The sequence below is a fragment of the Orcinus orca genome, chromosome 1, assembly GCF_937001465.1.
Source record: "Orcinus orca chromosome 1, mOrcOrc1.1, whole genome shotgun sequence".
Taxonomy (NCBI): Eukaryota; Metazoa; Chordata; class Mammalia; order Artiodactyla; family Delphinidae; genus Orcinus; species Orcinus orca.
Genome location: NC_064559.1, coordinates 32,514,213 through 32,527,728, shown reverse-complemented (window position 1 = coordinate 32,527,728; position 13,516 = coordinate 32,514,213). Strand labels below are relative to the sequence as shown.

Here is a 13,516-nt window from a genome sequence, read left to right as displayed (position 1 = left end):
TAAAATTAATAGTGCATATATATATATATATATATATTTTACTTGGAAAATGTATTTTTAAAAGATGACCACAGCCAAAAACTAATTTCCTTTGCTGTTTTATTTAACAGTTAGTTGCAGAGGAAGGTGGATTTGCAGTTGTTTGCAAGGATAGAAAATGGACCAAAATTGCCACCAAGATGGGGTTTGCTCCTGGCAAAGCTGTGGGCTCCCATATCAGAGGGCATTATGAGCGAATTCTCAACCCCTACAACTTATTCCTGTCTGGAGACAGTTTGAGGGTGAGTGGGGCTAGCCTTAACCTGTTTTATTTCACTGCTTATTGGCACATGGTCTTTGGGAGGAATGAAAAAGCCTTGATTATGGGTGGAAGACTTGCTTGGAAGACTTTTGTTTTATGGATTTTTTTCCTCCAATGTTTTAGTTCTGTTTTGAGAGCAACCATACTAAGAAGGTTTGGAGTGAATAAGGTTACAGAGGAAATATTCTTTTGTTATCAAAAACTGAAATCTGTATTAACTTTGCTATAGATGTTCCTTTCTTACAGCAGTTGGTTATTACCTACTTGTTGCGGCTTATGCTTTTGCATTCGCTTACTGTTTAAAGTGTATTCCTGGTTGTCACATGAAAATACAACATGTGAAATAACTTGCCTGCCTGCTCTCTTTTGCCAGCTGAGGTCTCTGAGGTCTCCAAGGAGATTTTCATAGAATGTTGACATTGGTAGAGAGTAGGGGACTCAGTAATGCTGGACAGCTCATGGAGCCCTCTGCTAATAGTTCGTATGTAACTGTGTTTGTTTCCTTACAAAGGTGGTATTTGCCAAATTATTCAGATAGAAACATTTGTTCTAATTAAAAGCAAAACAATATTATAAAAACTTCCCACTTATTTTAGGCCCTGGTAGAAAGCAGAATGTCATAATTGTTTACACCCTTTGAGATATTCTACACTAGAGCAGTGAGCCCTGTAATTTTAGAAATTGTTACTGTGCTATAGAGAGGGAGGAAGATCACAGCATAGTTTCCGAGGGTAAACCTGCTAATCAAAACTCTGTCTTGATACAGACATACCATCTGGAATGCTTAAATCCTATAGGTTTTCGTAGCATTGTGTTTTTCTTTTCTCTCTCCCTTGATTCCAGGTGGGCTTTCTTCTTAGCCTAGAAAATGTGACTAATACTCAGAAACTTGTTTAAAGAAATGTGCACTGTGTGAATGTCTAGTGAACCCATGGATGAAATTGTTTAAAATGTTGTATATGGAGCCTTTATGTCTCTGTTTTATAGTCAGATCTACATACAGTTGCCCACAATAGATTTTCTCCTTTGAACCTTCTTATCTCGGTGTAGAAGTTAGAAGAATAAAGGGAGAGAGTCTCTCTGCTTTATGGGTTTAGAAATAGCTCGTCTGTATACTTAGAGAGGCCCTAAGTTTCATAGTTGAAAAGTGGGTAAGCATTTATACAATCATAGTCTGAAAGGAACAGGTATTCAAAGATACCGTTTACAAACATTACATCTACAACACAGATAAATATCTGTTGAAGGGCCTACTGATACATGTTCACTGTGGAAAGTATAAAAACAAAGGAAAGTATGATGAAAATAAATCCCTTCTAATCCTCTCATCTGTTTTTTCTTTCAAGGCTATTTTTATGCACATATACACAAATTGGAAGTGTATTCTTTACATATACAGTATTTTTCCTGCTTAACGTGTCACTGTATATTTTTGAAGATACAGGTCTTTTGGGTTTTTTTTTTTCAATTTATTTATTTTTGGCTGTGTTGGGTCTTCATTGCTGCGTGCAGGCTTTCTCTAGTTGTGAAGAGCTGGGGCTACTCTTCGTTGAGGTACTCAGGCTTCTGGTTGCGGTGGCTTCTCTTTTGCAGAGCATGGGCTCTAGGCATTCGGGCTTCAGTAGTGGCAGCACACGGGCTCAGTAGTTGTGGCTCGCAGGCTCTAGAGGGCAGACTCAGTAGTTGTGACGCACGGGCTTAGTTGCTCCACAGCATGTGGGATCTTCCCAGACCAGGGCTGGAACCTGTGTCCCCTGCATTGGCAGGCGGATTCTTAACCATTGTGCCACCAGGGAAGCCTGAAGATACAGATTTTAATGACTCTGTGTCATTCCATTTTTATACCCAGAACTTGATTTGATTTCTCCTGTTGCTGAATTTTTTCTTTTTGGAATTTTATTTTATTTTTTATACAGCAGGTTCTCATTAGTTATCTATTTTATACATATTAGTGTATATATGTCAATCCTAAAATCCCAGTTCATCCCACCACCATCACTCTATCCCGCCACTTTCCCCCCTTGGTGTCCATACGTTTGTTCTCTACATCTGTATCTCAATTTCTGCCCTGCAAACCGGTTCATCCGTACCATTTTTCTAGGTTCCACATATATGCGTTAATATACGATATTTGTTTTTCTCTTTCTGACTCACTTCACTCTGTACGACAGTCTCTAGATCCATCCACGTCTCTACAAATGACCCAATTTCTCTCCTTTTTATGGCTGGGTAATACTCCATTGTATATATGTACAACATCTTCTTTATCCATTCGTCTGTCAATGGGCATTTAGTTTGCTTCCATGACCTGGCTATTGTAAATAGTGCTACAATGAACATTGGGGTGTAATGAACATAGGGGTCTTTTTGAATTATGGTTTTCTCTGGGTATATGCCCCGTAGTGGGATTGCTGGGTAGTATGGTGATTCTATTTTTAGTTTTTTAAGGAACCTCCATACTGTTCTACATAGTGGCTGTATCAATTTACTTTCCCACAACAGTGCAAGAGGGTTCCCTTTTCTCCACACCCTCTCCAGCATTTGTTATTTGTAGATTTTCTGATGATGCCCATTCTTAACTGGTGTGAGGTGATAACCTCATTGTAATTTTGATTTGCATTTCTCTAATAATTAGTGATGTTGAGCAGCTTTTCATGTGCTTCTTGGCCATCTGTATGTCTTCTTTGGAGAAATGTCTGTTTAGGTCTTCTGCCCATTTTTGGATTGGGTTGTTTGTTTTTTTAATATCGAGCTGCATGAGCTGTTTATATATTTTGGAGATTAATCCTTTGTCTGTTGATTCGTTTGCAAATATTTTCTCCCATTCTGAGGGTTGTCTTTTTGTCTTGTTTGTAGTTTCCTTTGCTGTGCAAAAGCTTTTAAGTTTCATTAGGTCCCATTTGTTTCTTTTTGTTTTTATTTCCATTACTCTAGGAGGTGGATCACAAAAGATCTTGCTGTGATTTATGTCAAAGAGTGTTCCTCCTTTGTTTTCCTCTATGAGTTTTATATTGTCTGGTCTTACATTTAGCTCTCTAATCCATTTTGAGTTTATTTTTGTGTATGGTGTTAGGGAGTGTTCTAATTTCATTCTTTTACATGTAGCTGTCCATTTTTCCCAGCACCACTTATTGAAGAGACTGTCTTTTCTCCATTGTATATCCTTGCCTCCTTTGTCATAGATTAGTTAACCATAGGTGCATGTCTTTATCTCTGGGCTTTCTATCCTATTCCATTGATCTGTATTTCTGTTTTTATGCCAGTACCATATTGTCTTGATTACTATAGCTTTGTAGTGTAGTCTGAAGTCAGGGAGTCTGATTCCTCCAGCTCCGTTTTTTCCCCTCAAGACTGCTTTGGCTATTCGGGGTCTTTTGTGTCTACATACAGATTTTAAGATTTTTTCTTCTAGCTGCGTAAAAACTGCCATTGGTAATTTGATAGGTATTGCATTGAATCTGTAGATTGCTTTGGGTAGTATAGTCATTTTCACAGTATCGTTTCTTCCAATCCAAGAACATGGTATATCTCTCCATCTGTTTGTGTCATCTTTTTTTTTTTTTTTTTTTTTTTTTGCGGTACGCAGGCCTCTCACTGTTGTGGCCTCTCCCGTTGCACAGGCTCCGGATGCGCAGGCTCAGCGACCATGGCTCACGGGCCCAGCCACTCCGTGGCCCGCGGGATCTTCCCGGACCGGGACACGAACCCGTGTCCCCTGCATCGGCAGGCGGACTCTCAACTACTGCGCCACCAGGGAAGCCCTGTTTGTGTCATCTTTGATTTCTTTCATCAGTGTCTTACAGTTTTCTGAATGCAGGTCTTTTACCTCCTTAGGAAGGTTTATTCCTAGGTATTTTATTCTTTTTGTTACAATGGTAAATGGGATTGTTTCCTTAATTTCTCTTCCTGATCTTTCGTTGTTAATGTATAGGAATGCAAGAGATTTCTGTGCATTAATTTTGTATCCTGCAGCTTTACCAAATTCATTGATTAGCTCTAGTAGTTTTCTGGTGGCATTTTTAGGATTCTCTATGTATAGTATCATGTCATCTGCAAACAGTGACAGTTTTACTTCTTTTCCAATTTGTATTCCTTTTATTTCTTTTTCTTCTCTGATTGCCGTGGCTAGGACTTCCAAAACGATGTTGAATAATAGTGATGAGAGTGGACATCCTTGTCTTGTTTCTGATCTTAGAGGAAATGCTTTCAGTTTTTCACCATTGAGAATGATGTTTGCTGTGGGTTTGTCACATATGGCCTTTATTATGTTGAGGTAGGTTCCCTCTGTGCCCACTTTCTGGAGAATTTTTATCATAAATGGGTGTTGAATTTTGTCAGAAGCTTTTTCTGTATCTATTGAGATGATCATATGGTTTTTCTTCTTTAGTTGGTTAATATGGTGTATCACATTGATTGACTTGCGTATACTGAAGAATCCTTGCATCCCTGGGATAAATCCCACTTGATCATGGTGTGTGATCCTTTTATTTTTTAATTTTTTTCCCAACTTCATTCATTTATTCTTTTATTCAGTGGTTGAACAAATATTTATTAAACATATGTATGAAGACCCTGTTAAATAGTTTAAGCACTCTGGGGTGAATAGAGGCATCAACAGATACAATTCTGTCTTTATACAAGTTACAGTCCAAAGGGATGATTGTGCAATAACCAAACCATACAGATACATAATCACCAGCTGTGAGATCTTGTACCAGCTACTCAAGCATACTAAGGTTTAATTTCCTCATCTGTAAAATGTGTCATTAATAGTGTCAACATTATAGTGTTTTGTAGGGAAATGAAATGATAAAATGCATATAAGATACAACACAGTGCCTGACATATAGGTAGTGAAAACTACCTGTAAGTTTTCAACGAACAGTCACTATAGCATTCTGCATGTGAACACTAATTGAGAGTAAAGATATGGGACAAATTTTCCTTTTCTAATTCTTGTAAGGCCACATATCACGCATCCAGAGGAGCGCTGGGGACCCTCGTGGAGCCTTGTGTGAAAGATGGTGTTCTTCAGTTCACCTGCTCTTCCCGACTTCTATTCTTTTATTTTCTGTTGTTTTTTTTTTCACACACCGCACTGTATTTTATTTTTACAAGAGATAAATCAACTGATACCAAGCATTGTAAATGGATGACCACAACAGGAGCAACAATGATTGCAATTACCAAACACGAAACACACTCACACTATGTCATAATATTGACATTCAGTTCAGGAATCCTCAACTGTAACAGCTCCTTTACTTTGCTGTGAAAATTGATTTGTATATTTTTTGTCTCTGAGTCCTTGTGGGATTTTTTTTTTTATTCAAACAGAAAGTCATAAAAATTATAATCATCCTCATCAGTTCACTCAGTCCCATGTAATTAATTGTTTTTTCATATTGATCTTTTGTTAGCACTTATATGAATTCATCAGTTTTCCGTTAGAGTTCTGAAAATGCTTATTCATTCAGTTCAGCAGTATAGTCAGTTACCAGAAACCTGTACTTGTCAGTCTTTTCCATGAATTCCTTGAAGGTGAAACCCTTTTATAGGAACTTTTTTGCAAAAGCATCAGAGTACACCCAGAACTGTCTGTAAATGACAAAAGACTTAAAAATGACCACGGTTAAAGATTTGATGAAAGTTCATAATAATGCAATTGACAAGGAAATTGAGTTATTTGTGAGATGTACATTTTAAAGTAGTAACTAGAATTATGACTTATAACATTATACCAGAACATACAAGATTTTTAGAAATTTCATGTAATGTCTGAAACATTTATATTAACATATTTCCATACAAATAACCCAAAGAAAGTTTAGTATAAGTTGTTTCCTGTTTGTTTGTTTGTTTTCTTATACTGCAGGTTCTTATTAGTCATCAACTTTATACACATCAGTGTATACATGTCAATCCCAATTGCCCAATTCAGCACACCACCATCCCCACCCCACTGTGGTTTTCCCCCCTTGGTGTCCATACGTTTGTTCTCTGCATCTGTGTCTCAACTTCTGCCCTGCAAACCGGTTCATCTGTACCATTTTTCTAGGTTCCACATACATGTGTTAATATATGGTATTTGTTTTTCTCTTTCTGACTTACTTCACTCTGTATGACAGTCTCTAGGTCCATCCATGTCTCAACAAATGACTCAATTTCCTTTTTATGGCTGAGTAATATTCCATTGTATATATGTACCACAACTTCTTTATCCATTCATCTGTCGATGGGCATTTAGGTTGCTTCCATGACCTGGCTATTGTAAATAGTGCTGCAGTGAACATTGGGGTGCATGTGTCTCTTTTTTTTTTTTTTTCTGTATGCGGGCCTCTCACTGTTGTGGCCTCTCCGGTTGCTGAGCACAGGCTCCGGATGCGCAGGCCCAGCGGCCATCGCTCACTGGCCTAGCCACTCTGTGGCATGTGGGATCTTCCCGGACCAGGGCACGAACCCATATCCCCTGCGTCGGCAGGCGGACTCTCAACCAGTGCGCCACCAGGGAAGCCTGCATGTGTCTTTTTGAATTATGGTTTTTTCTGGGTATATGCCCAGTAGTGGGATTGCTGGATCATATGGTAATTTTATTTTTAGTTTTTTAAGGAACCTCCATACTGTTCTCCAGAGTGGCTGTATCAGTTTACATTCCAACCAACAGTGCAAGAGGGTTCCCTTTTCTCCACACCCTCTCCAGCATTTGTTGTTTGTAGATTTTCTGATGATGCCCATTCTAACTGGTTTGAGGCGATAACCTCATTGTAATTTTGATTTGCATTTCTCTAATAATTAGTGATGTTGAGCAGCTTTTCATGTGCTTCTTGGCCATCTGTATGTCTTCTTTGGAGAAATGTCTATTTAGGTCCTCTGCCCATTTTTGGATTGGGTTGTTTGTTTCTTTAATATTGAGCTGCATGAGCTGTTTATATACTTTGAGATTAATCCTTTGTCCGTTGATTCATTTGCAAATATTTCTCCCATTCTGAGGGCTGTCTTTTCGTCTTGTTTATGGTTTCCTTTGCTGTGCAAAAGCTTTTAAGTTTCATTAGGTCCCATTTGTTTCTTTTTGTTTTTATTTCCATTACTCTAGGAGGTGGATCACAAAAGATCTTGCTGTGATTTATGTCAAAGAGTGTTCTTCTATGTTTTCCTCTAAGAGTTTTATAGTGTCTGGTCTTACATTTAGCTCTCTAATCCATTTTGAGTTTATTTTTGTGTATGGTGTTAGGGAGTGTTCTAATTTCATTCTTTTACATGTAGCTGTCCAGTTTTCCCAGCACCACTTATTGAAGAGACTGTCTTTTCTCCATTATGTATCTTTGCCTCCTTTGTCATAGATTAGTTGACCATGGGTGTGTGGGTTTATCTCTGGGCGCTCTATCTTGTTCCATTGATCTATGTTTCTGTTTTTGTGCTAGTACCATATTGTCTTGATTACTGTAGCTTTGTAGTATAGTCTGAAGTCAGGGAAACTGATTCCTCCAGCTCCATTTTTTTCCCTCAGGACTGCTTTGGCTATTCGGGGTCTTTTGTGTCTCCATACAAATTTTAGATGATTTGTCTAGTTGCGTAAAAAATGCCGTTGGTAACTTGATAGGGATTTCATTGAATCTACTTTTGCAAAGCAAAGTAGATTGCTTTGGGTAGTATAGTCATTTTCACAATATTGATTCTTCCAATCCAGGAACATGGTATATCTCTCCATCTCTTGGTATCATCTTTAATTTCTTTGATCAGTGTCTTATAGTTTTTTGCATACAGATCTTTTGTCTCCCTAGGTAGGTTTATTCCTAGGTATTTTATTCTTTTTGTTGCAGTGGTAAATGGGAGTGTTTCCTTAATTCCTCTTTCTGGTCTTTCGTTGTTAATGTGTAGGAATGCAAGAAATTTCTGTGCAAAACCAAATTCATTGATTAGCTCTAGTAGTTTTCTGGTGGCATTTCAGGATTCTCTATGTATAGTATCATGTCATCTGCAAACCGTGACAGTTTTACTTCTTCTTTTCCAATTTGTATTCCTTTTATTTCTTTTTCTTCTCTGATTGCCGTGGCTAGGACTTCCAAAACGATGTTGAATAATAGTGGTGAGAGTGGGCATCCTTGTCTCGTTCCTGATCTTAGAGGAAATGCTTTCAGTTTTTCACCATTGAGAATGATGTTTGCTGTGGGTTTGTTGTATATGGCCTTTATTATGTTGAGGTAGGTTCCCTCTATGCCCACGTCCTGGAGAGTTTTTATCATAAATGGGTGTTGAGTTTTGTCAGAAGCTTTTTCTGCATCTATTAAGATGATCATATGGTTTTTCTTCTTTAGTTGGTTAATATGGTGTATCACATTGATTGATTTGCGTATACTGAAGATTCCTTGCATCCCTGGGATAAATCCCACTTGATCATGGTGTATGATCCTTTTAATGTGTTGTTGGATTCTGTTTGCTAGTATTTTGTTGAGGATTTTTGCATCGATATTCATCAGTGATATTGGTCTGTAATTTTCTTTTTTTGTAGTATCTTTGTCTGGTTTTGGTATCAGGGTGATGGTGGCCTCATAGAATGAGTTTGGGAGTGTTCCTTCCTCTGCAATTTTTTGGACGAGTTTGAGAAGGATGGATGATAGCTCTTCTCAAAATGTTTGATAGAATTCACCTGTGAAGCCATCTGGTCCTGGACTTCTGTTTGTTGGAAGATTTTTAATCACAGTTTCAATTTCGTTACTTGTGATTGGTCTGTTCATATTTTCTGTTTCTTCCTGGTTCAGTCTTGGAAGGTTATACCTTTCTAAGAATTTGTCCATTTCTTCCAGGTTGTCCATTTTATTGGCATAGAGTTGCTTGTAGTAGTCTCTTAGGATACTTTGTATTTCTGTGGTGTCTGTTGTAACTTCTCCTTTTTCATTTCTAATTTTATTGATTTGAGTCCTCTCCCTCTTTTTCTTGATGAGTCTGGCTAATGGTTTATCAATTTTGTTTATCTTATCAAAGAACAAGCTTTTAGTTTTATTGATCTTTGCTGTTGTTTTCTTTATTTCTATTTCATTTATTTCTGCTCTGATCTGTATGATTTCTTTTCTTCTAACTTTGGGTTTTGTTTGTTCTTCTTTCTCTAATTCTTTAGATGTAAGCTTAGATTGTTTATTTGAGATTTTTCTTGTTTCTTGAGGTAGGCTTGTATAGCTATAAACTTCCCTCTTAGAACTGCTTTTGCTGCATCCCATAGGTTTTGGATCCTCATGTTTTCATTGTCATTTGTCTCTAGGTATTTTGTGATGTCCTCTTTGATTTCTTCAGTTATCTCTTGGTTATTTAGTAACGTATTATTTAGCCTCCATGTGTTTGTGTTTTTTACATCTTTTCCCCCTGTAATTGATTTTTTTAAAAAACAAATTTATTTATTTTATTTATTTAATTCTGGCTGCATTGGGTCTTCGTTGCTGGGCATGGGCTTTCTCTAGTTGCAGAGAGCTGGGGTTACTCTTCCTTGTGGTACGTGAGCTTCTCACTGTGGGGGCTTCTCTTGTTGCAGAGCACAGGCTTTAGGCGTGAGCTTCAGTAGTTGTGGCGCGCAGGCTCAGTAGTTGTGGCTCGCGGGATCTAGAGTGCAGGCTCATTAGTTGTGGCGCACGGGATTAGTTGCTCTGTGGCATGTGGGATCTTCCTGGCCAGGGCTCGAACCCATGTCCCCTGCATTGTCAGGCAGATTCTTAACCACTGTGCCACCAGGGAAACCCGCCTCTAATTGATTTCTAATCTCATAGCATTGTGGTCGGAAAACATGCTTGATATGATTTCAATTTTCTTAAATTTACCGAGGCTTGATTTGTGACCCAAGATGTGACCTATCCTGGAGAATGTTCTGTGTGCACCTGAGAAGAAAGTGTAATTTGCTGTTTTTGGATGGAATGTCCTATAAATATCAATTAAATCTATCTGGTCTATTGTGTCAATTCAAGCTTGTGTTTTCTTACTAACTTTCTGTCTGGATGATCTGTCCATTGGTGTAAGTAAGGTGTTAAAAGTCCCCCACTATTATTGTGTTACTGTTGATGTACTCTTTTTTAAAAAATTTTTTTATTATTTTTTTTAAAGTTATTTATTTATTTATTTTGGGCTGTGTTGGGTCTTTGTTGCTGTGCGCAGGCAACGAAGTTGTGGTGAGCAGGGGCTGCTCTTTGTTGAGGTGTGCATGCTTCTTATTGCAGTGGCTTCTCGTTGTGGAGCACAAGCTCTAGGCGTGAGAGCTTCAGTAGTTGTGGCTCACGGGCTCTAGAGTGCAGGGTCAGTAGTTGTGGTGCATGGGTTTAGTTGCTCTGCGGCATGTGGGATCTTCCGGACCAGGGCTCGAACCCGTGTCCCCTGCATTGGCAGGCGGATTCTTGACCACTGTGCCACCGGGGAAGTCCCTCCATTTCCTCTTTTATAGCTGTTAGCAGTTGTCTTATGCATTGAGGTGCTCCTATGCTGGGTGCATATATATTTATAATTGTTACATCTTCTTGGATTGATCCCTTGATCATTATGTAGTGTCCCTCCTTGTCTCTTATAACATTCTTTATTTGAAAGTCTATTTTATCTGATATGAGTATTGCTACTCCACTTTTCTTTTGATTTCCATTTGCCTGGAATATCTTTTTCCATCTGCTCACTTTCAGTCTGTATGTGTCCCTAGGTCTGAAGTGGGTCTCTTGTAGACAGCATATATATGGGTCTTGTTTTTGTATCCATTCAGCAAGCCTGTGTTTTTTGGTTGGAGCATTTAATGCATTAACGTTTAAGGTAATTATCGATATGTATGTTCCTGTTACCATTTTCTTAATTGTTATGGGTTTGTTTTTGTAGGTCCTTTTCTTCTCTTGTGTTTCCCACTTAGCGAAGTTCCTTTAGCATTTGTTGTAGAGCTGGTTTGGTGGTGCTGAATTCTCTTAACATTTGCTTGTCTGTAAAACTTTTGATTTCTCTGTCAAATCTGAATGAGATCCTTGGCAGGTAAAGTAATCTTGGTTGTATGTTCTTCCCTTTCATCACTTTAAATACATCATGCCACTCCCTTCTGGCTTGTAGAGTTTCTGCTGAGGCATCAGCTGTTAACCGTTCCCTTGTATGTTATTTGTCGTTTTTTCCTTGTTGCTTTCAATAATTTTTCTTTGCCTTTAATTTTTGTCAATTTGATTACTATGTGCCTCGGCGTGTTTCTCCTTGGGTTTATCCTGCCTGGGACTCGCTGCACTTCCTGGACTTGGGTGGCTATTTCCTTTCCCATGTCAGGGAATTTTTTGACTACAATCTCTTCAAATGTTTCTTGGGTCCCTTCTCTCTCTCTTCTCCTTCTGGGACCCCCTATAATGCAAATGTTGGTGCGATTAATGTTGTCCCAGAGGTCTCTTAGGCTGTCTTCATTTCTTTTCATTCTTTTTTCTTCATTCTGTTCCACAGCAGTGAATTCCACCATTCTGTTTTCCAGGTCATTTATCCATTCTTCTGCCTCAGTTATTCTGATATTGATTCCCTCTAGTGTATTTTTCATTTCAGTTATTGTATTGTTCATCTCTGTTTGTTCTTTAATTCTTCTAGGTGTTTGTTCTTTAATTCTTCTAGGTCTTTGTTAAACATTTCTTGCATCTTCTTGATCTTTGCCTCCATTCTTTTTCCAAGGTCCTGGATCATCTTCACTGTCATTATTCTGAATTCTTTTTCTGGAAGGTTGCCTATCTCCACTTCATTTAATTGTTTTTCTGCGGTTTTATTAGTTCCTTCATCTGGTACAAAGTACTCTGCCTTTTCATTTTGTTCATCCTTCTGTGAATGTCTCTTCTTGCTGAATTATTTGTGCATAAATTTTTATGCCCATTTCTGATTTTTGAAAATAATCCTTAGAGGAAAGGAGAATTAAAATACATATTTTTTTTAAAAAAGAATGGAAAACAGCAATGAGACACCACTACACACCATTAGAATGACCAATATTCAGAACATGACAACACCAAATGCTGGCGAGGATGTGGAGCAACAGGAACGTTTTTCCATTGCTGGTCGAATACAAAATGGAACTGCCACTTTGGAAGACAGTTGGGCAATTTCTTAGAAAACTAATAAACATGCTTTTATCATACAATGCAGCAATCACACTCCTTGGTATTTACCCAAAGGAGTTGCAAACTTATATCCACACAGAAACCTGCACCTGGATATTTGTAGCAGGTTTGTTATTCATAATTGTCAAAAGTTGGAAGTAAGCAAGATGTCTTTTAGTACGTGAATGGATAAACAAATTATGGTACAGCCAGATGATGGAGACTAAAAAACAACGAGCTGTCAAGTCATGAGAGGACAAGAAGGAACCTTAAGTGCATTTTTTTTTTTTTAGGATTTATTTATTTGTTTTATTTATTTTTGGCTGCGTTGGGTCTTAGTTGTGGCATGCGGAATCCTTCGTTGTGGTGCGTGGGCTTCCCTCTAGTTGTGGTGTGCAGGTTTTTTTCTCTTCTCTAGTTGTGGCATGTGGGCTCTAGAGCGCGTGGGCTCTGTAGTTTGTGGCCCGCAGGCTTTAGTTGAGGTGTGTGAGCTCAGGAGTTGTGGCGCGTGGGCTTAGTTGCCCCGCAGCATGTAGGATCTTGGTTCCCTGACCACTGATTGAGCCCGCGTTCCCTGCATCGTAAGGTGGATTCTTTACCACTGGACCATCAGGGAAGTCCCAAGTGCATATTTTTATGAAAGTTAAAGAAGCCAGTGTGAAAGGACTGCATGTACTGTATGATTCCAACTCAGTGGTATTCTGGAAAAGAACTACGGAGACGGTAAAAAGATCAGTGGTTGCAAGGGGCTGAGGCAGGAGTGTAAGATGAATAGGCAGAGCACAGAGGATTGATAGGGCAGTGAAAGTACTCTAGATGATCCTCCACCTTTGTCCAAACTCATAGAATGTACAGCACCAAGAGTGAATCCTGATGTGTGAACTGTGGACTTTGGGTGATGTGTGAATGTAGGTTCATCAGTTGTAGCAAATGTTCTACTACTCTGGTGGGGGATGTTGATGATGGGAGAGGCTGTGCATGTGTGGGGACAGCTGGTGTATGGTAAATCTAGGTACCTTCCTCTCAACTAGGCTGTAAACCTAAAACTGCTCTTAAAGAATAAACCCGTAATAAAGGGGGCAGGGGTAGAGTGCACAATGAACGAACTGTTGCAAAAGGGTAAACTTAGGCCTAAAGTAAGTTTTGG

The 13,516-nt window shown here is 38.7% G+C and overlaps 1 protein-coding gene across 4 annotated transcripts in view; it reads left to right on the top strand.

Moving 5' to 3' along the window:
• KDM5B (lysine demethylase 5B) overlaps nucleotides 1–13,516 on the top strand; it is a 77,607-nt gene that overhangs the window by 27,574 nt on the left and 36,517 nt on the right. For all 4 annotated transcript variants that reach the window (XM_033415958.2, XM_033415955.2, XM_033415956.2 and 1 more), the window contains exon 4: nucleotides 111–281. In XM_033415958.2, coding sequence (XP_033271849.1) covers nucleotides 111–281 — 171 coding nt within the window. The remainder of the gene's footprint in view (nucleotides 1–110; nucleotides 282–13,516) is intronic.